Source organism: Gymnoscopelus braueri, assembly GCF_963280865.1.
Source record: "Gymnoscopelus braueri genome assembly, chromosome: 3".
Lineage (NCBI taxonomy): Eukaryota > Metazoa > Chordata > Actinopteri > Myctophiformes > Myctophidae > Gymnoscopelus > Gymnoscopelus braueri.
In genome coordinates, this window is record NC_137612.1 from 47,531,028 (window position 1) to 47,555,122 (window position 24,095).

Below are 24,095 nucleotides of genomic sequence, written 5' to 3' on the forward strand. Positions count from 1 at the left end.
TTTAATGTTTGGAAATATATGAACATTTTTCAACATGGAAATGATTATGACGATTAAGTAAAAAGCATATTGCGATTATCTCAAATAATTGACATTAGGTGATTATGTAATAATTGTGGCAGGCCCCCATGGTAATATATCCCCAAATAAATTTAAAAGCATTTAGCTTACACTTATGCAGAGACACTTGGAAATTATGCTGAAAATATCCTGTGCTGGTGGCCCAGTGTTTGATATAAATGTTTTTGGACTCTCATATTGTAGACGCTCAAGCCCGTGGAAAGGATGGAAGTGTTATAAGGTGGACAGGCACCTGTCTCCTTCCCCCCCTAGGTCAAGGTACCACTACTGAGACTGCAGCTAATGATTTGATCCCTTCCATGAGGCCAGGTATTCTCACTTCATATCACATTTACACTAGCCCTAGCCTATATTATACTTTGTCATATGATTGGGTCGTGAGAAGATAACTGATCTACAAGCTCACAATGGGTTGCATTCCAATTTGTAGATCTGCTATTTTAGCCCCAAAAAATAAATTTTGATCACATTAATGATGTGCCCAAAATAGGAAAACAGGCTGAACATGGTTGAGCCCTATGGATATGATTAAGATACTTTGTAATGATGCAATGATTGTTGTTTTTTCCTGCAGCTATGTACCAAACCACTCCAAGAGTTAGCTCCTCAACTCAAAACATGCCTCAGTACAGGAATGAATACAATGACCGTGCCAGGATGGACTTCTGCTATTGGCTTATGGAGAAGAAAGCCCCAAAATGTGAGCAACACAGAAATAGCGTCAGTGTTCATTTAGCTTGAGCCCTGAGATGCTTGACAGGCCCATGTTTAAACTCTCACAGTTAAATGAATGCCAGGAGTTTACTGTGAAGCATGCAAGCTCAGGCTCTTGTTGCCACAACCTGGCTAGGATCTTTCATATAAAACACACATGTGTGTGCGGATCCTTTCAAACACAATTACACGGTTTCTAATACCAGTACTCTACCTCAGTGATTCTCAAACTGTTTTTTATTTCAAGGACCCCCAGATACGAATGGAACCATTCCATTTGTACGCTCTCAGAGTTACAGAGCCATGATGGTCTACTTGGTTCCTAACTATCAATCATTTAGCTGGGGATCCCCTCGAACCCCTTCAAGGACCCCTGGGGTTCCTTTGACCCCACTTTGAGAACCACTACTCTACCAGCCAAAGATAAGGCTTTAGCTTGTGCTGCCGTATGATAGGTAAGATACGGCAGCTTTATCACCCCATGTCCCTTTTATCATCCATGGCAAAGAATTCAGGTTATGGCATGCCATATAGAACTGTGTATTATTCTAAGTCGGGTTATATATTTGTTGCTTCTACTTAATAATTACTGATAGATACAATTACTATCAGAGGTGACTAATATACTGGTGTTACTTTTCAGGTCATGCATCCACCTTTGGAAGCTACAAGACATGTCTAGGATTACCAAGACTCTGAGAACAAAGTGGTGAAATATTTGCAGATTTAAATGTGTCAGTGCTTCTGTCAGTACTTTTACAATATCATCGCCTATTTATTCATTGCACACCCGGAGCACATAAAACCCCATTACCTTTTCACCACTGTAGCAGGACAAATGGGACATAAAACATCCCTTTAGCACAAAAATGGTTCTTGGAATACATTATGGTTTCCACAACTACAAAATCTAGACAAGACTGCCTTCCTTCCTTCCACAGGCAAATTGTGTTTCTTTTTCACATCCTATACTTTTAATAGACTATCCTTCCTTTGCCTACAGAGAGTTGGCTTTTCTATGGAAAGTGGTTATTGAATAGCATTACCAATTGCCAATATGGTTGTTGTATCTGCATGGAAATACAGTAGTGCAGTTCAATGCTTCCAAAGGGACAAATCCTAATGATTCCCCTAGCCTACGGGGTCCTCAGAGTTACTACAAGGGGGCCACCAAATGTTTGTGTGAAAGGAACTTTTATTTTACATTAACAACTTGAACCCTAGAATTCCTTCTAGAGGAGAACATTTGCAGAAAATAGCAGATCTACAAGCTACACGCCTCGAGCTTGTAGATCTGCTATTTTTGGCAGAGGTTTGGTGTAGGAGGAAAAAGAGCAGATCAAGTACAAGTTTTCTAGGTATTTAGGGTTTAAGTTAACTGTCTGTAAATACACATTAACATGAATCCAGCACTGATGATAATGCTGTCAAACAAGTCAAAGGGTTTAATCTGCAATATAATGTCATACAATATACAGTGTGTGGGTCCCTGCTTCATCTCTCTCAGTCTAGGGGTCAGCTTTACACGGTCTGACGCAACGCAACACTGCCATCTAGTGGATTCTGGTAGACACAGAACTGGAAACGTGAATTACATGAATTAAAAGTGCGTTCGTTGTAATGTTAGCAACCATACATCTGTTATTGCTTTGTATTCTGTATTATAATGTGCTCTGCATGTTTGCTAATGCTCTATCTAAGAGGATCGTAATCAAATAAATATCTACATTTGTAGACTTTGTTCGCCCTTTAATCATTCATTGCCATAGCTGTGGGAAAGTAATAAACATTTCTATCCCTGTCAGATTAACCCTCTGACTTAAAAAACAACAAAAACAACAACAGCAACATGGTTTTGAACTTTGGACTGTAGGCCTACAGTAGGTTTCGATTCTGAAGCCAGGAGTCACGTGTTGTCTTCAGTAACGTGGAAGCAGCAGCAGCAGCAGCAGCAGCTATCCTCTCTGGCGTTGTGTCTGGACCTGCAGAAGGTAAGAACCCACATTCAACAGGTTTTAAATGCACAAGCTAAAGTGTGATATGGGGATATTCCACATAAAGACACATGAAGATTCATTCAACGGCTAAACGGCTCCCTTTTCCTTTCGTGACCTGGCTGGATGTAAATTAATGCACGCTTGAGTTTGTAAAACTCTTCCTGCGGTATATCCCTGATACATGACTGTCAACATCATGACAGTCATGGATGAACTTCAACCTGGTGTTTGCACTCTCTCCCTTTTTGGCCCGTACATCTACATAAACATTCAGATTTCAAATATAAAGTGCTTATCCCATGACCCTGGACGTTCCAATTATGTACGGGCCGTCAGAAGTACTCGTATGTTCCGTATTGTTCAATAAAAAGCATTTTAATCCGATCGGTGGCCATTTTTGCCATGCGCTTTCAACTACGCGACCCTATCAGTTGGGAGGTGTACTGCACTCTGGTACATTATAACTATGAGATAATGGCCACCGATCGGATTAAAATGCCTTTTATTGAACAATACGGAATATACGGGTACTTCTGTGGACCCGAGCATAATTGTAACATCCGTGGCCATGGGGTAAGCACTTTATATTTTAAATCTGAACGTTGATGTAGATGTACGGGCCAAAAAGGGAGAAAGTGCAAACACCAGGTTGAAGTTCATCCATGACTGTATAATGACAGACGACCGTCGTGTGATCCATGGCTACCTGCGGTACTGATCTAATCTAACTTTGTCTTATCCTTTTTATGACTTTGGGGGTATCACTTTTACGGGCACATTTTGATATGCCTGAAAACGAACATTTTGGGGGTCCGTCTTGGGCCGAATGGCTGTAATATTAATATCACAGCCATCCTCGGGCTAGTCTTGGGGCAGGTGATTGAGTCTGGAGAGGACATTATTTAGTAGGAAGGAACTATTTAGTGCGCAGCCCGGACCTACATGAGTGTAACACGCACCTGACCACTGATGGTACCATGCACTGACACGCAAGTAAACATGATTCTACTCTAATTTACTCTAGTTGTCATTCTTTTAATGACACACAATTGTTGACCTACCATTTTCACGCAAGAGCTTAATTGTTGTAACTTGTTTATCTTCATCATGGATTCATGATAACCATCCAGCAAAAGTCCCCTAAACTGTAGGCCAGTTTCTGGAGTTAAAATGATTTAGTTTGTCAGTAGTAGTCTAGCTGTCCTCTGTAGAATCTACTCTTGTATATATAATGTAATGTCTAGACACCGATTTTCATTTTTTCTTTTTCTTTCTTTTCAACTTTTTTTTCTTTAGGATCTGTAACATGGATCGCAACAGAAAGAAGTTGAAGTCTGAAATCTGGAAACGCACAACACCCAGCCCTTCCAATCTTCAGAGGAGTGATGATGTCCCCTGTACGCCGTCGCCTACTCGCTGGAGTAGCTCACCCCAACCTTCCCCTGGACTTAATGAGTCTACAGGATCTGCTACCCTCGGAGCACTCAGCCTAGACACACCCAAGCGAAAAGCAGAGCATCTTGATGAGGATAGCACATCCGCACGTAGAATCAAACTGAAGAAGCTCTCCAGAAAACATTTTGGCGCACTCAGTCCTTCCGAGGTAAATATATACACCATATACATTTCCCACCTAAGATCAATTCCACTAATTGTGTTCTTACATAATGTAAAATATTCCCATCAGTCACTTGGTATCATAACTCTTGTCAGGGAGCATCTATGGACAACACATCCAGGCCAGAGTCCTCAGAGACTCCAGAAGTATCAACTCCTACATCTCACCATTTCATACCGAAGAAGAAGAACAGGACACCAGAAGATGGAAAAAAGGCCATCTACTTGAGAGCCTTGACTGCAGCCATTGGCCAAGGAGGGAAAGCACGGCTCCGTACCGCTATCCCCAGTAGCAGAACTAGCAGTCCTTCTCTCTCTAAGGTAGCTCCACAGCTGAGCTCCTTACCGGTGGTGGCGGCAGAGGTGTCTGTTTCAAAGGCAGATGACAGGGAAGTCTTGAGAAGCTCACCCCAACCTGACAGTGAATCTGAGGATGGATGTGGTTGCTCGCTGATGTTTGAGGACACAGAAAGTGAAGATGACAAAACAGACCTTAAAACGGACACAAGGGTATGTTCCACATAATGCCTTGTAAGCTTTTACACTTTTAGCCCACAGACTCTGACTCACCATATACTTGACATTTTCCAAAGCATAGTTAGATATTTGAGTACCCAAAAAAAAAATCTACTTTCAGTCTCTTGAAACTAGTTTGAGATTAAACAAATAAACAGCATGTGTAAAAAAAAAAACAATAAAGTAAAATTCAAGTTAATACAGAATATTTAAGCAGAAAACAGCAGACAGATCACTCCAGCAGATACAGTACGTGATGAGTACTAACCCAGAAGGGGAGTTGCAATAGATCTAAAAAAGAAGGTGAAACACTAAGGCAGCTCTTCTGGTATATATATATATATAAAAGAAACCTTTATTACTTGACATGTTCATTGTAGAACATTGAAAAACAATTATTTTCTGCCAACTCCGGCCTTAGTCAGGGTAAACATAGTAAAGATATTCACTGGGGGCATAAATGTTGTTGCAGCTCAATTGATGGAGCCCCACAATTATTCAATTATCCATTCAGGCAACAGCGTGCAGTGCAGCTGTAGACAGAAAGACAATAAAACAGTGACAGTATTACGAAAACAGTAAACTACAGACTACTCAATGTTGTACTGTATACACTTATAAGAAAATGAAAAAAAGGGGGAATCAACAGCTAACGACTACATCATCCAAACAACATATTATTAATTGATCCCTGGGAGAATGGTAGCTTTAAGTATAAAAATCCAATTATCTTTGATTCAGTGATCACTGATCACCTCCTCTGTCTGATACAGGGAGTGGGACATGGTAAATACCTATGGCTAATAAAGAGGAGGGCTCATTATGAAGATGTTTTAAAATGTCTAGACATTTTTTGGGGGGATAATCAAGTGTGTCAATGTTTCACTCCTGAAATGATAGAAGTTGCTATCATTCCGTAGTATCAAAGTACTTTCTATCATTTGTGTCTCTTCAGAGTGTGGTGCTGAAAGGAGAGGTTTCACCTGAATGGTCTGATGATGAGGACCCTGTGTTAACGAAGACCTTCTCCCAAGATGAATCTTCCAGCCCAAAGGAAAATAAAAAGTCTGAAGCCTCAGAATACGTACGTCCACATGAGTATGTGCCAAGTCCTGTCTACTCTGTGACAGGAACCCAGAACCACTACACAAACAGCTGGAACCACAGCAGTTCTCCTGTGAATACACAGGGGATTCAAAGATCCTCTCTCTCCTCTTCATCTTCTGAATGGTCTACGGATGACACCCAGGCAACAACTGATGGCGCAAGTTTGCTTTCCCCAAAGTCAAGGAGGACAGTCTCTATTGCACAGAAATCTACGATCACACCTGTGCCCACTCGTACTCCCGAAAGTGACCCTTTCAAGATACCCAGGACTGGCAGGGAGGGCTATCGATCCCCCAGCAACAGTGACTCCTTACTGGACCCATTTGCTTTACCTATTTACACAAATAGAGCACGAGCATCTACATCAACAACCGCTACTTTATGCAGCAATCAATTTTCTCCCCTGTACACGTGTTCAGACTCCTATGCACGCAGGCACTCAGATAGTGTTCATGGAAGCCTGCACCCCTCCACCCCTTCCTATAAGTGTGGAAATCCTAAAAGAAGAGTGTCTGAAGGCTCAGAGCCAATTTGGATCAGTGATCTCGCCCAGGGCCAGATTGGTTTCATAGACACACATTGTCACCTGGACATGCTGTACGGTAAGCTAGACTTCCGTGGGACCTTTAGCCGCTTCCGCAGTCTGTACCAGAGCAGCTTTCCTGCAGAGTTCCACGGCTGCATCGCAGACTTCTGCAACCCACGAGTCATGGTAAAAGATGCATTGTGGGAAGGGTTACTGTCCGAGGACTTGGTCTGGGGGGCATTTGGGTGCCACCCCCATTTTGCCAAGGACTATTCAGACATCCATGAGCGCAGTATACTCATGGCTATGCGACATCCTAAAGCTGTGGCATTTGGAGAGATGGGCCTGGACTACTCCCACAAAAACTCCACTGACTCCTCCGTGCAAAAAGTGGTAAGATCATAAATGAATTAAATTGGCTAAAGCTTATTGGATTAATTACTGTTTATCTTATTGCCAAATAGAATTTACTAGCCATAAAAGTAATTTGTAATCTGTTGCAATTAAATGGGCTGATATGCTATATAATTGACATTCTGTTTTGATGCCCCCTGGAGGTGTTTGAGCGTCAACTGCGTCTGGCCGTAGCCATGAAGAAACCTCTGGTGATCCACTGTAGGGATGCGGATGATGACCTGCTTGTGATCATGAAGAAGTGTGTTCCGCGGGACTACAAAATTCACAGGTTGTGTGTTCTTGTTGTGGTTTAGCATGGGTGGAGGGTTAATTAATAAGAGAAAGCGACATTCATTGTCTAGTCAGTTGAAAACAACATGGTCAATTTAGTGTTTGATGAATACATTATTGAAATAAATATTTAGTTAAGACATTGATTTAATTATTATCTATCAATTAATTTTTTTAAATACCGTCCAACAATTTCATCCCAAATATCATAAACTACTGGCCAGATTTCCATGAAAGCTTATGTGCACATTCCTTGTTCCTGGTGACCCATACTTGGCGCCACCCAAAAGCCAAACGTTCCACTTGCGTACAACATATCTCAAATTGTAATGGTCTGATTAACATGCATGACTGCATTCATTCTTCCTGGAGGATGACCCCATGACGACCTTTCCTCTAGCACTAACCTCAGGCCAAAATGTCAACTTATACCTCTGACAGCTGTAGTTGTCTAAAATATTTTATAAATGATAATAATAATGCTGACACTAATAATGATGTGACAAACACTGATAAACATTTAGTGTTTTATTGTTTAACTCTAAAGTGACCCAAACTAAGATTGATGAAGCATGCATGTTGACATTTTGTTCCCAGAGTTGGATCAGAAATCAGTTCTCTTATAATAAGTTTCAAAGCAACGATATTCAAAATGTAAATGTTTTATTCTGCAGTATCAAATTGAACTGGATCCGGTTACTTTAACTACTTAAAACCTTTTGTGCCCCTATTTTGGCCGTGTCATTATAGAATGTATGATTTATATATAGACCAGCGCCCTTTGGCCACCGGCCAAGTCTGGAACAATGCAAGTCGGGCATATACGCCCCACCCGTGGTGCAATACTCATGTAATCTGATGAACCCATTGTACCTGTTGTCAGCTCCACGCGCATCGTGTTTTCTTTGCGCCTGCTCTTTTGTTGGCTACAGGCTAGGTGGGCACTAGGAACATCTGGGCACCTCAATGTAAAATTGGCTATTTTGTCCAAAATTTTAAGAGTAATGTAAAGTATACATGATGTGAACATGCACAGTACATCATTATCAGACTTAATTTTATCCTTCAACTTCTTGTTTATGCCCCAAAATGACTGGATAAGGATATACAGGTTTTGTAGCAATTGTAGAAATATTAGACCTTAATTGTCGAACGTTTAAGCATGTTCTAATCATGTATTCTTTACTCTACTTTATTTTTTTTTTCTCCAAATATTTAATTGTTATACATTTTGGAAAAAATAGCCAATTTAACACCAATTTGACCTTGCGGCTTCCTTCACCCATGAGCACAGAAGGATTTAAATATATTGATAATTGACTTCAAAACCTCTTCGGTGTTAAATTGTTCTCTTTTATCAAAAATCCCAGTGAATGCCCTGAGAAATATAATTTCACACAGCTAGATTCATTTCAGTCATTTCATTCATCTGTTATGCTTACAGTCTCTTGCTCTTTTCTGTTTTCTGCTGCAGGCACTGTTTCACGAACAGTTATCCAGTTATTGAACCCTTCCTGACGGAGTTCCCCAACCTGTGTGTGGGCTTCACAGCCCTCATCACCTACCGGGGAGCCACAGAGGCCCGGGATTCTGTCCGCAAGATCCCTCTCAACCGCATCCTGTTGGAGACAGACGCACCTTATTTCCTGCCAAGACAGGTACAAACATGTCAGCCTAGGTTAAAAGATTGTTCATTGTCTCCGCCAGGCCGAAAGGCATGGCGAGAGTATGTTTTACCCCCTGTCCATCCGTCCGTGTGTCCGTCCGTCCGTCATTCTGTCTGTGTACAGCTAATCTCCGGCACCGTTGGCCCGGTCGCTGCGAAACTGTGCACACACTCTCCCTGGATGCCAATTCAGAACCTCTGCCCCAAATTTTCGGCATCGGCCTGTTATAGCGCCACCAGGAGGCCGATTTGTGCAAAACCCATTTTTTTATATTTTATATTACACAGTATCTCTATAGTCATGTGATCAAGACAGATCTGTCCGATATTTCATATTCCATCCTGATTGGCTAAGGTTGGCTTCCAAAGTTTGCCGGATTGTTCAGTTTTTAACAAAATGTCTCAAATCATGAACGCAGCGTGCTATTTCCGTGAAAATTTGCACGCACATTCCCACTAGGCCAAGGAAGAAATGCCACCCTTTTCACATTGCCCTGTTATAGCTCCACCAGCAGTTCCAATTTAGCAAAACAAATTTTTGCAAAAAAATGCCTCAAATCATGAATGCACGCACATTCCCACTAGGCCGAGGAAGAAATGACACCCTTTTCACATTGTTTGACTTTATTTTATTCAGCTTTCACCTATCTTTTTTTAGGGTTGCTACAGTTAATTGAACTATCGATTGTTTTGGTAAAAGAATTGAATTTCAAAATGAGCTCATCTAGTAGATCGGCTATTTTCACTATTTTCGTGTGACACTGTTGTACAGCAAAGTATAAAATATGGCTCAAGTGGTTAATCAGACCAACCGATTTAGTCGATCATAAACATTCAATTCAAAAACGTTTGTGTTGATATTTAAAATAGATATATAATTGAAAAAGTTATCGATAGAACAATCACCAAAAGGATAATCGATAGTTGCAAGCCCTAATCTTTTGTTCTTTCATGCTTAATTTGTACTTTGTTGTACGACAAAGTATAAATCAGGCTTTACTCATTCTCCCATTGTTTTCTTCTCTGTAGGTTAGTAAAAATGTCTGTCGGGTCGCCCACCCTGGAATGGGTATCCACACATTGCGTGAGATCAGCCTCCTAAAAGGAGAGGACTTTGACACAGTGTTGAGCACCATCCGACGCAACACTGTTCAGCTGTATGGATTGTGACAATGGCAACAAACAAGCCAGTGTGAAATGAAAGAGAAATCAGACCTTTACAAATAGTCCAGTTTGTCACAGGAAGGATGTTAGCATTAAAATATTAATATCAGATGGACGGTTTAAAAAGAGTAATATCTCTTTTCAGCACTGATTTATTTGCAAACTTAACTGGGCATTGTTTTCTTTAGCTAAATCAGCTCAATCTAATTATTTGCTTAAGCATTATAGTTTGTTGTGTTTTGCTGTGTTGTGTTTTGCTGTGTTGTGTTTTGATGAGTTTTGTTTATGGATGTTTGATCTTTTAAAGAACACACACATAAAAAAACTTTACTTTCATGTTGTATCTGTGTGATCTGTGTATTATTTGGCTCAGACAGGAACAATGCACTACATTTCTTATCAAAAAGATATTAGCTCACCAGATTTTCATATTGCTTATTAATTACCCTGTGACCATGTGATAATAAATACTGTGCATGAATAGATGCTGCTAGAATATTATGTTTTCTGTACAATTGAAAGTATATAAAAAATATTGTCTAGTGCAGAGTAGTGATGGTCACTTTATTTGTGATTTTGGGTAAACGCGAGATCCGCTGGAATATCTTTTGAATATCGTTTTGCCATGAGATGGCTGCATTTTTAGTACAAAATGTACTTCCCATTCAGCTTCAGAGTTTTTATTTGACTTACAAGTGGGGAAAAAGGAATTTGAAGGAGCTCAAGTCAATAAACAACAAGGTAAATAGTCACATAAAAAGAATGCAGAGAGAACAAAGTAATCATGTATCCAATACTAGGTGACCTACGAAGTTCCATGATTTAAAAAGTGACCAACAGAAAGAATAACATTTAGACAAACTTTCATGGCAGACTTTAGCATGACACTGGATTTAATCTGGAGGAATGACATCCTTTTTGCAAATTGTAGAAAATAGTTCAAAGCAGTCCTGGATCAACCACTTGTATTTAAAAAGGTGTAACAAGCTATAGCAGCCTTACCTTGGTTGTGAAAATCAGGTCAATGCCACATGTTGGGTCACGGTGAAAGGAAATGAGACATTTAACATCTTGGAACATGGAAGAAATGAGACTGGAAGCCTGCACGGAATGGTTTGAACCCGAGAGCCAGCGAGTACAAAACTAGACTGCTGTTTCTATTCAAAGATCTTAACATCTTATCACGTTTACTTTGAGTCAAAGTACTCATACAGAGTAAGTAGAAAGATATTTCCATCATTTGTCATCTGTCAAACAATAAGCGGCTGAAATGAAAGTAGTATTTAAGAAACAGCTGGCATAAAAGTCCACAGAAGCAAAATGGTATATATATGTTTTTGTGGGTTCTGGCCTTTGGTTCATGTTGGAATAGTGAGGAATGAGAGGGCAGAGGGAACTGCCAAACCAGCATTGAATAGTACTATTAGGCTAATTGAAATATAAAAAATGTGAGTACTTTTTCCACCACTGATCTTATGCTACCCTGATCTTAGACATGGCTATAGAACAATTCTATATAGCCACAGTAGGTGGCAGTAATGCTCCATGAAACGCGATAATCTAACAATAACAGAAGAAGAAGAAAGTCCACTCCACTCTACAGAAGAAGAGAAGAAGAACATGTTGATGCTGTAGCTTCACTGACAACAAACTAACATGGATAAAAAGAAGAAGTATTTCGACGTGACTGCCTCATCGGTACCTAAGCAGGCTTTTCTCTCCCCATGCTGTATTGTATTATGTTATATTCTGTTACAATAAATCTAATAGTCAGGCTAGATAATGTGCAGTAGCAAGTGCTAGCATGCTAAGCCAACAGGCTATCTAACGTTAGCCAGAATGTCCCATTTCTCAAGTTTTCAAATGTTTGAAATGTATAAAAGTCTTTTGAAAATAGTTGATCTACAAGCTCACAATGCGTCACGACTGTGAACTTGTAGATCTGGCAGAAATGTATATAGTGGTAAGTAACTAGTTACTAAATTTTTCAAATAATTGTATTGGAGTAAAAGTACAATATTTGCCTCTGAGATGTAATGGAGTAGAAGTAAAAGTACTGAAAATTGGAAATACTCCAGTAAAGTAAAAATACCTCAAAATTGTAGTAAATGTACTTAGGTACTTTACATCACTGCAGATAATGGCAATATATTAACCTTAGCTAACTTGTGTTTTAATGATGTGGACATGTGTTTTTCTTACAGTTAGTTGATCTAAAAGCTGAACTCTACAGGAAGCAGGAACAATTCAAACAAGCAAAACTAGGTCAAGACAATGGGGCTGGTTCCAAATCCAAAACCACTGTCAAGGTATGTTAAAAACTGGACACGAGAAAGACATGTTAAATAAGATGTGATCGTGTGATGTGTGTGTGGGAAAACTTAACCACCATGTTCTGTTTCCATGGAACTGTATAGAAGCCTAATGTATGGAGCAAACAGAACGCAGGGGTGTCATCACGCGCTGAGAAAGACGTAGAGCAGGTGACTGAAGAGGAGAACAAACTGGACCAGTCCAGGTGAGTTCTATACATCTCAGGGATACAGGAAGAGTGGGAACCTGAGAAGTCTGGGCACCTCAATGTGAAATCGACTGGGTTTTTTTTCTACAAAAATGTGAAATCAACAGATAGTTAATTTTACTTGCCGATTTAATTGTCACAAATAATTGCGAGTAACGATTTAATTCTGTTGTGCGGCATTGAGCATATGAATAAAAAAATCACGTTTCTGTTTGGCGTTTAGGCTTCGTAAACAAAAGGTGCACAGGGCAGATATGACAAATAACTTTGATATGACAAATAAGATATTTTAATAACGTTATACTTATATCCACTATGAATAGTGGAAATAGCCGATCTACAAGCTCAAAACGCGTCACAACGTGACGCGTTTTGAGCTTGTAGATCGGCTATTTCCACTATTTTTGAAAATCCCAAATGGAAATTATTATGACGATTATGCAAAAATGATTGTGATTATCTCAAATAATTGCGATTAGCCGATGATGTAATAATTGTGACAGGCCTACAGATGGTCATAACATACTGCTGTAGCTCACGCCACGGCCAATGTATCTCTCAATGTTCCACTTACTTTTATGTTCTAACAGACGCAAGTTGGAGGAAAAGGCCAGACTCTATGAACAGATGACAAAGGGAGATTTTCCAGGTTTGTGCAAGATCAGTAATGCTCTTGTTTGTGGATATATCCTGATAAAAGGACTATTGGGTTATCCTTTTAGCTCAAGTGTATGACTGTACCCGTACTGTGTGCATTTCTGTCTAATAAAGTATTCAATCAATCAATCAATAAAAGCCATCAACTGACATGTTGTACGCTGCATTTGAAGAGCTTGGCCGGCATAGAATACACAATGGTTGCTTTTGTTGACTGAATAAAGCCTAATTTATGCTCCTTCGTTATCATACATGTTTTCTATGTCAGATGAAGAGACGGAGGGTCTGTTCCTGGTTGATTTCACTCAGAAGATCATTGACAAACAGAAGGAGACACGTTCACAGAGGGAGAGCGAGAAAGAAGAGGATGAGAGAATCGGCTCCTCTCCCATCCCAACCCCTTCGGATCCAAATGAGGAATGGTAAGAGCTGACATGCAAGACCCTAAGTGTTATGGCAGTCAGACCATTCATTACATTTTGATGCATCTTCATGCATTTTCTGCGGGCAAAATTGTTACTACTCTCTGCAGTTCTGCTTTGAGCTCTGAACAGTCAATTAGTTAAGACCCTACCCATTCAGTGTGGAATATGAATTTCTTACCAATCACACACTTAACACATGATGTTCTGTATGCTGTCATCCGCTGCAATTTCGGCTAGTTAGGAAATATTGGAGATGCAAGAAGTGCCAAAAAGAACTTTGGCAAGAGAATATGTTTGTTTGTTTTTCTCAGCAGTCACTTTAGTAAGACCTTGCTGAAATCTTGTTTCCACAAGAATTATGCTGCTGCCTTAAGGCCAATACATTCTAACTGTTCGGAAAGGCATCTGGTGGTGCACCTGTTCCGTGGAAAAGTTCAGAGACAGCCTTTCCGAAGCTGGGATTTACTTCAGTGTAGTTATATCGCCCCCCTTTCCTAAGAAAAGTTGGTACGTTGGAAGGAGTATGTATTAGGGCTGACATGCAAGCACCTAAACATCTGTTTAGGTGACGGGATGCGTGTGCGTGTCTGTTGGAACTGTTGCAGGTACCAACAGTCACTTTCCATCCCTGATATACTATCTGTGCACAGTGCATAACCCATAACCCAAACTGCATACTTTGGGTGCTTATATCCCCCGACGGGTATGGACTAGTTACTACTATTATCATAATATAAATATTAAATTCAACATTTTGTCCTACTGCTTTCTCTTATCTACAGGGTGGACTATGTAGATGCTTTGGGACGATCTCGCAGATGCATGAAGAAAGACCTTCCCGGATTTCAGAAAATGGACCAAGATCTAAATAAGGGGAAAATGTAATTATGAAGACAGAACCTGTCAGCTATTTTTGAAAATGTGTTTACAAATTTGGAAAATATTTTAAAACGTTGTCGCCTAATGCCATGCCTAAAATAGGGACGCCAGGGTAGAAGTGGTTAAAACGTAGCCAATATGTTAATTTGGTTAGTGGATCTTTATTGGATATGATTTCTCCCCTACCTGCAGAAACGCCCCGGCTGAGAAGACCTTACTGTCAGAGGACATGAGACGAGACATGCAGAGGCAGGAATGGGAGAGAGAGGAAGAGGAGGCGATGAAGAGGCCTGTAGGACCAATACACTACGAGGACATCAGGGAGCAAGGTTCGCCTAATAGGAATTCCATAAAATCTTCTGTACACCTTTGTATTTATCCTCTTAAATCCTATATACTTTATATATAGTTAGCCGAACTACAAGCTCATAATGCTTCACAGGGCAATGTGTTGTGAGCATTTTTGAAAATATACCCAAAATGGGGTAAATGGGGTTAATGTGGTTTAAAGCATTGGATCGTACTTAATCCACCAGAATATAAAATGTTCCTGTTCTTTTTGTTCATCTCAGAGGCCCGGGAGCTCGGTGTGGGTTACTTTGCCTTCTCTCATGACCAGGAGCAGCGTAGAAAACAGAGAGAAACACTGGACATGCTCAGAGACCAGGTGAGCTTCTGTTTTTTTAAACACAAAAATGTGTAATTGCTGTGTGTGTTGCAAACGGCGTGGATCACTCATTCACTTCTCCTCAGACAACAGACCAGCGCAATAAGAGAGAACAGCTGAAAGAGAAGAGGAAGGCGATACTAAAGGCCCGACTGGCAAAGATAAAGCAGAGGAAAATGAAGAAGTCTAAACTGGATGGCACTGAGGAGGAAGACCCAGGAGCAGAGGATGGCGAAGGTTAGAATGCCATTAATGAATCCATAACTATTATGATATGCCGGGTATAAGGATGCTAGGATTGGGGAAAAGATGACAATTTTCAACATGACACCTATATTTGTTGTAACGTTCCATTTGTAAAAGAAAAATGTCCACCATTAAGGCCAATTTATGCTTGGAGCGACGAGTCGCACTACTTTCCGAGCCTTGCGTGTTGATACTGTCTGCGACTCGCTGACAGCCTCGCCAGAACATTTAAATAAGGAACTGAAGGAAGTGAATGTTTTCTCGCTCATCTCTGTGGTAGCGGAGCTTACCTTGTGTTCCCAACCAATCAGGGACGTGACCTTTTATGAAGTGTCTGCGACCTTATATTTTTCCAGTGGTATGTGACACCGTCGGTGGACGTCCTCCGACAAATTTTTTCTCTTTTTTGACACTTTCGGCATGTGGCGCATAGTTTGACACTTGTAGCTCCATGCATAAATTGGCCTTTACTGTTTTTAGCCACTACCCTTGGTGGACATGACCTTATCCTTGTTTGTTATGTTTAAGGCAAAGTAGCAGTAGTCTAATACAAGAAAATAAGAATCAGGTTGATGTAATGCCGGTCATAGACCGAATGGACATGCCAGGCCAGAACTGCCTACAGAACTGTAGGAACATGTAGAAAGGCCGGAAATAGACAGACAGGGGAAGTTTTTCAATATTTATGATTAGTTAAATATTGTTTCAGTAGACTATGATAATATGAAAGAGCTTGCTTGCTTGCTAGTAATTGTTTGTTAATAGGAGATTGTTTTGTATTGTCATCTTTCCTAGAAGAAGAGGAGGATGTGATTGGGCCCCTGCCTCCATCAGAGGAGCCTCCAGAGGGCAGCAGATCGAACAAAGTGGAGGTGGAGGTCCAGGAGAGGAAGGATTCCAAGCCTGGAGTTCCCCATGTCAGAGAATGGGACAGAGGGAAAGGTACATTGAATCATTCAAATGTCTTGGTATTGAAACTAGCTAAGGGACTAGTTTTCCGTTGTATAATATAATTGTGGATATTCATAAAGATAGTTTGATGTCCTCTATTTTTCTAGAGTCCCTAGCCCTGTCCCAGAGAGCAGTGTAAATATGTCATTGTCTGCTCTTGTCAATACAAAAGAATGATTTTGAGCTGCACTTTGGTGAACGCCAGCCCAAACAGCTGATAGTTAATACATTTAAAAGTTGGGATTTATACAAACTAACTGGACAGGAGAGCATGCACACCTCTATGGAAACTCTGACCCATGTGCACTCACAGTTTGGAGACAGTGGAAGTTATGCACATGTTCAAGTTAATAAAGCAATAAGCCACTAGAGGTCGCTGTTGACCATAGATTTTTACTTTGGCTGAGACCCTCTCAGCCACTTGTAAAATCAAGGTAAACAGCGACCTCGCATAGCTTATTGCTTTTCTAAAACCGTTTGAAATATGGCAACATGAAAATCATAGACTCGTCCCAATTAAAACGCTTCTTAATAGTAATTCACTAAAAGAAAGTAGTTCCCGACTGACAGCACAAACCAGGAAAAGCACCTTGCCAATCCAGACCATTAGCCTTAGCCTAGTGGAGCTGAGCTGCAGCAGCTGTGCAGTGCCGGGAGACTCTTCCTAGTTTACAAGAGAATGGAAGCGCTTGTTTTCGTAATGAGCCTCGCCCGAAGACCCTCAGCCACTCGCCGTCTTAGAGTTATAATATACCTTGCACGGGCGTTGCTTAGAAGCCCTGTGCAGGAAAACAAACGCTCCCCTTACGCACAGTAGTAACAAATAATGCACCTGTGAGTGTGACTGATGTAAGCTGATCTAAGGAGTAGATTATAGTGTGTTTTATCACGGAAACCAACCAATCACAATCAAGGATTGGGACTATCTATTTCAGAATTCTGATTTATGAAGGGAGAGCTGCATACAGATGTGCATAAAAATCCTATTTATAAAACATGCTATGTTGGCTTGTGTGCGCACATAAACATTTAGTATGGAATCGACACAAGATTATAGACAGGCTTGCATGTTGTAATTAAGACTTAAGTTCTGATTACTCTTTTCTCTTCACAACTGAAATGTCTTTACCAAATGTCAATTCTTCGTACTTTTTCCTTTCGTCATTCAGAGTTCTTGCTTGGCGAGTGGACGAGCCGGCGTCGGGCGGAGCGAGATTCGGAATTCGCTCCACCAACTGCGTATTTCGCCGATGAAAAGGGAGCGAGGCACAGATGGCCCACAGATCGAGAGGAGAATAAAACCAAAATGTCTTTCAAGTTGTCAAACGACCCACGCAGAGGCGGCACCGGGAACAAAGAGGATCCTCAGTCAAGTCCTCCACCCCGAAGCGCCCCTTCAGATTCTCAAGCTGGGCAGTCTGCTCCTACTCCCCCACAGCCCCAAACTACATCACAGGCTCAGCCTCCTCCAATCCCCTCCTCCAATCCCCCCTCAACCTCTGAGTCAAATCCTCAATCCCAGTCTTCCTTGCCAGCAACGTACCCTAAGTTTACCCCGTTCAGCCTCCAGGTTCCCCCTCCTCAGTTTCCACCACCACCGCCACCTCCTCCACAGTTCACTGGAACACCTCACCTGTATCCTCGATTCCCCCCTCAGCACGCTAACCCGTGTCCACCTCAGTCGCAGAGACAATCCCTGCCTCAGCCTCCACCTACACCTGAGAGCGAAGCCCAAAAACCACCCCAGACCTCATCTGAGAATCTGGATGCAATGCTCTCCTTCTATAAGAACTCCACTTGATCTCAGAGTATTTGCTTTGTCCCTCTAATGATGAGTTTTAATATATTCTGAGAGTAAAATACTGTATCTACCATGTTCTTTGTTACTCTTTGTTGGAAATCAAAGAACTCTGTTCTATAACACTTATTAAAAATTTGAGATTTTGGCTCAACATTGTTCTGTATTGTGTTGACATGGGATCAACCGTTTTTCATTCTCTCCACAATTTTGTTGTTATGCCAATCTCTCATGTGAATAGTCCCTGTCACTGCCAATCCCTACTGTTCGTCTGAGGAGGGTGTGTAGACAAACACCCTCCCGGTTATGCCCCCCCCATCTTATTTTCTAGCTGAATGTCTGCCATTTGTTTTATATCACAGTGCAATGCCTACTGTATGCACACTGAGAAGTGGCAAAGCATGTGTTGCTTAATTAACAAATGATAAAGTTTCTACTTGTGGTGACTTAAAATGCCTAGTTTGATTTTCATTCAGGTCACATGGTATGTATGAAATGTATGTGTTGAGGCAAATTAGTTTTCTGATCTGTAGAAGCCAAAAGCATCAAAGAACAGTGTGGCTCAGGCTTCATGTGGCCAGCCTGTGACACACTGAACCCCAGAAGTCATGAACGTGACTACATAGACCTGAAAAGGTTACAGCATTCCAGTGACCCCGGCTCCAAAAGTTCTGGTGCAGAGAGCCGGCCTCCCCGGGGCATGAGCAGAAAGGGACATCCTGCTTCCCAAGGCGATCTGGGACCCATCGTGGGAAGGGCTGTTCCTTCTGAAGCCCAAGGAGCAAGACTCCCAACTCCATCAAGGGTCTCCAGAGTAGACACAACTGTTAATTCTCAAACATTTTCATGTCAAGAAACACTAAATTAATATGTATTTTGTCACAGACACCAATCAGAAAATATTTTGTGCCAGGGACACCCCATACTGTTGTTAAAATGTTTTTTTAAATATTCAAAAATGTTAAAATGTTATCAAGGTTTTGGAAATGGCAGATCTACAACCTCACAACGAGATGTGATGTTTTGTGAGCTTGTAGATTAACTTTTTTCAAATAGCCGATGTATATAGGGTTAAAGTGGTTAAACTGATTTTGATGCTATAAACAAATCTTTCAGGGGACGCCTGGGGGTCCTTGGACCCCACTTTCAGAACCACTGCAGTACAGGATGCTCTCATTCACCAGCAGCAGCACTACTTTGCTTCTGCCTACACCAAAGCAGTACATGCAGAACATGGCTACATGAGCACCATGTAGTTATGGAACAAGTTTGCTGATAATTGTGGTCAGTCAGTGTTGTGATGTTACAACATATAATTTATATAATAAAACAATGTGTTCTAGGCTTTGTGCTATGACTGTTTGCATCACAAGTTCATTCAGTGGTCAGTGGATCGCTGGATTATTGTTTTGTGTCAAACTTTAATCTGATTTGTTTTGCATCAGGGTTCATTACAACGGTCCAATCTCCACCTGACAGAAGATACAGTAGCCTAGTCTACCTCACATCCCTTCTCTCACTTTTAAAGGTAACTTATTGCAGCAGAAGAGTGTTCATTATTGAACTAAGTAAAGCCAAATAGCAATCGTGTCCAGTGAACTTTTTCTCACCCTATATACTTTGTTGTGAATCATATGGAAAAAGTAGCTGATCCACAAGCTTGTGGATTTATATTTTCATTGAATGTTCGCCTATTTTTGCAGAATGTTCACCTTTGCAGGCCCAGAATAGTGACGCTATAGGGTTAATGTGGTTAAAAGAAATTCAGATGACGATTTCTTTGAAGGTTTCTGTTCTCAGTAGCTGTGAGGTTTAGGGCCAGCTAATACTTTCACTGAGGGTCTTTTTACCATATTAGATGAATAATAAATCACTGTTCCTCCACATTTCATTTTGAGGCAAATGCTTTACATCAACATTTCAGGTTTCCGAAAGTATTTGTAGTGAGTATATTTAACTAAGTATAGTTTGTATAGTGGGGAGAGGGGGGGAGTCTCATTGTTTTGAATTTCATTCATTTCATTGCTTTTACATTTTCTCTTTTCTTGACTTTTTATGCTATGATGTAGCACTTTGAGATTTGTGTCAAATATAAAGTGCGTTACAAATAAAATGTATTATTATTCTCTTTCCTAGGATTTGTGTTTCAGTGTATTTGTATCCCTCTGAGAATAGCTAAACTATCGCCCTCTAAATCACTATGTTGGTGAATGGAGCACACTTGGATAAATCATTAGAAGTTTCCCCCAATGGAAGTCTCCTCACCCTTGAGTCTCTAGGCCTTAGCAACATGTTACCAAGCAGGAGTCTTTATAGCTGACCTCCGTAGCCATATATTGTATCAACCAAATTAACCCTGGCATCGAATAAATAAATGTCATATAATTTCAGAAATAATCAAAAATAGGCAATCTACAAGTCCACATCAAAGTGCGCTGCCTTGTGAGCTTATAGATCTTCTATTTTTGCTATTTCAGAAAAAGGTCTAAGGGATACTTCACTTTCACATAAAATAAACATTAAAAATATATATTAAAAAAAAATGAAAGACGTTATGGCAAAATAAAGGCCCCCTCACACATTAGTAGGACACTCTAATGCGTGAGGGGGCCATGAATTTTCCATTACTTTTTTCATTTATTTTTAATATATTTTTTAAATGTTTCCCCCCGCCGAAAGTGAAGTATCCCTTTAAGTGGTTAAGGTGGCATTAAAGGTATCATGACATTCATTTTCACTTTTTTAATTTTCAATGTTTTATTTGGGGTTTTATGACCTCAATTACACCCCAAAAACCTGAACTTAGAACATTCAGTGAATTTTCTGTGGTCTGGGGTTTTCTGAATTATTAGGCTGAAAAGTAATCTGAGCTTGGCCCTTCGACAGTGAGGTCACAGTCGATTAATCCCGCCCACTCTCCTCCTCGCCCCTCCCCTCCCCTATCCTTTCCTTTGGGGGGGGCGGAGCAGAGGCGATGATTGACAGGCAAAATCCCTCACCAGCGACACCCGCAGGCAAAGATTTCTTTTTTCATTGCAGTTGAAAAGGCTTTAGAAATGTGAGAGAAAAACACCTGCCATTGATCACTGGAATGGAATTTTCACTTAAAACTTTTTGTACACTTTTGAAGGACCAGGACAAAGACTTTGAATGTGGTGTAAAAGTGAATGTCATGATACCTTTAACATAAATGGTAAAATCTTAAATTCACAAAATATTCCATGATGTGCGAAGGTCACTGCATATGCTATATACTGGATGGAAGTAGTATGAAAATGATTGTACTTCTCTCAGTGGGTATGTTTTCTGACATGTTACCGGTATGTTCATTTCTCAAAACTGGCAGCAGCAACAGGACTCTTGATGGGAGGGTCAATAAAGTGAACATTGAAAGCTGGAAACATAACTTGACCACGGATCAAAGACCACCTCACTCTATTAGCACATTAACCTGGTATTTGGCCTGGTTTCTGGCTCACCTATTTCCTCTCTGCAGCAGGAGATGAGGTTGTACAACGCTCAGTGTGTTTTGTGGATCTCCTGTATGACGGGGCGCGTCTCTTCCTGGTTTAGGTGGATTGCTGACCCCCATGTCACCTTGATTGCAGTGTTTTTTCCCCCCTTTGTTTCTATGACCTCCACTGAGATCAGTCCATGCAGGATGGGAAACCCGCACTCAACCCCATCACTGCCTGTGTGTGTGTGTGTGTGTGTGTGTGTGTGTGTGTGTGTGTGTGTGTGTGTGTGTGTGTGTGTGTGTGTGTGTGTGTGTGTGTGTGTGTGCGCGCGTGCACGCGCTGTTTGTTTGCTAGTGTGCATTTCCACCTGGGGATATACAGTATGTGTACAATTATGTTTATCTGTGTTTCCATTGAGACTGCCTGAGCCAGTTTGCTGCCAGGCTAGATGATGTTGATGCAGTGACAGGGCCTCACAGAGGAATGGTCCTATAACGAAGTTTAATATGCACATAATACTGTACATATACATACATGCATATATAATGCAGCTTGGGGCTTTAACACCCACACACCAATAAAGAAAAGCCTACTTTAATGAAAGGCATGCGTGTATTAATCAGCCTTAATAAGAGGACGCCGTGGCAACATGTTTAGCTGTTAGCATGGAGTTACTGCTTGTCGTAAACGGGAGAGGATGTGACCTCGCTTTAATGATAGCTGGTGTCAATACGCTGAATGTGTTTATTGTTATGGCCTTTATTGTGTCCTTAGTTGTTTTCGATTAATGAAAAGATGCGTAGCAATGAAGTGACTTGTTTGTGCTCTCGTGTGCTCATCTTGTTCTGTATTTCTATTTTGTGTGTGTCAAGGGCTGGAAGCTGGTCTTCTGCACTGTGGCGGTTTTGGTGTAATTATACTCCAGATAAACAAATAGCTAAACCACAGTGTCTTCAATTCATCCCTTCCGACGACAGCAGCAAAACCTACACAATAGACTGTGTAGAGTAGATGAATATTCTGCCATTATAGTTATAGTTTGTGAGAAATAAAACAATGTGACTCAGTGTAGCGTTTCAAGTCCTTCAAATATTGATCAATACAGAGACAGAGAGATGGAGAGAGATCGACGTTTAGACAAACTGGTAAACAAAAGACCAACCTCCTTGTGGGGCCTAGAGGACTGAGATTGATGTGTATATACTGTAGACTACATAGACAAGCTATGGGGAATATCCTTTTGTTATCGTTGTATTGTAGAGTGTATAAAACCATGGATCCTCCTTAGGGGAATGGGAAAGATCCCGGACCAGAATTCTCAGTGCTCCTGCTCTCATGACCAGCCTCCACAGGTTGAAATCTATAAGTAAACAACACACATACACAGTCTCTCTCTCTCTCTCTCTCACACTCACGCTCACTCACACACGCACACACGCACACGCACACGCACACGCACACACACACACACACACACACACACACACACACACACACACACACACACACACACACACACACACACACACACACACACACACCCATTCTAGTGGGATGGAGCAATGCAGTGCGAGACAACATATTGTGTGTAAATTCACCAGATCATGATAAAGTGGCACAGAAAACCAGAGAAGGATTGTGCATCCTCTCGGCCTCATCTGACTCGCTGACTCGCCAGTTTGACGGCACTAATCAGTTTCACGAGCAAGAAGGTGGGTCTCATTGACAGGTCTGCCCTCCTCTCAAGGAGCAGCTGGGATGAGCAATGGTTTTTACATTTTGGCTCGGCAGTTTAATTTGACCACGGTTATAAGGGGTAAAGCAGCCTGGGATATTTTGCTAATAGAAAATAAATGACTTTCTGTGTGATTAAAGCAGTGTAGAAACATTACAGTGTAGCTACTGGCCTTACTATCATCAGACACACACAAACGCATACATAAGCTTTGCGTATTTGTAGATACTCTTTTCAGTGGCACAGCTATAAAGCCAGTCCTGTCATAATGCAATACAGGAGCTAATGGAGCTTTTACGAGGAGGGTTATGGGTTGACGATGCTGCATGACACCTACTGGTAAGCCCGGGTCTTATGTCTTCTAGACCTGAGAAGGCAATCAATGCTCTCTTTATAGCACTGCAGGGCTCTCATCCTGGGAGGGGAGAGCAGGGGTTTCCAACATGTTTGCCCCCTTGTGAATGCAGTTATACCCACAAGAAAGAAGTAGTACGAGAGGTCGCAATGGCAGTTATATCCCATAAAAGAAAGATCCAAATGCTATATCTCTCTAAGGTCGTCCTCAGACGAGCCCTCCATCGTCGCTTTCAGTCATCCCGGTTCTCCATACATCTGGCCAGCTGGTTGGTGCTTTGCGCTCCTGCATCTTTCTTGAGTACATCCACGTATGTTAGTGAGGGACG

The 24,095-nt window shown here is 41.1% G+C and overlaps 2 protein-coding genes across 2 annotated transcripts; both read left to right on the forward strand.

The window, feature by feature from the left end:
- Positions 1-2,725: 2,725 nt before the first annotated feature.
- Positions 2,726-10,403, forward strand: tatdn2 (TatD DNase domain containing 2). The gene is made up of 7 exons (XM_080423900.1): positions 2,726-2,786; positions 4,089-4,395; positions 4,506-4,919; positions 5,881-6,951; positions 7,116-7,243; positions 8,720-8,903; positions 9,941-10,403. Exons 2-7 carry the CDS (start codon positions 4,099-4,101, stop codon positions 10,079-10,081), a joined length of 2,235 nt encoding a protein of 744 aa, XP_080280026.1. The 5' UTR covers positions 2,726-2,786; positions 4,089-4,098; the 3' UTR covers positions 10,082-10,403.
- Positions 10,404-11,672: 1,269 nt separating this feature from the next.
- ccdc174 (coiled-coil domain containing 174) lies at positions 11,673-18,373 on the forward strand. Its single transcript, XM_080424227.1, has 11 exons — positions 11,673-11,773; positions 12,280-12,384; positions 12,493-12,593; positions 13,187-13,245; positions 13,522-13,675; positions 14,461-14,559; positions 14,750-14,886; positions 15,130-15,224; positions 15,311-15,461; positions 16,266-16,412; positions 17,591-18,373. Exons 1-11 carry the CDS (start codon positions 11,732-11,734, stop codon positions 18,220-18,222), a joined length of 1,722 nt encoding a protein of 573 aa, XP_080280353.1. The 5' UTR covers positions 11,673-11,731; the 3' UTR covers positions 18,223-18,373.
- Positions 18,374-24,095: the final 5,722 nt, after the last annotated feature.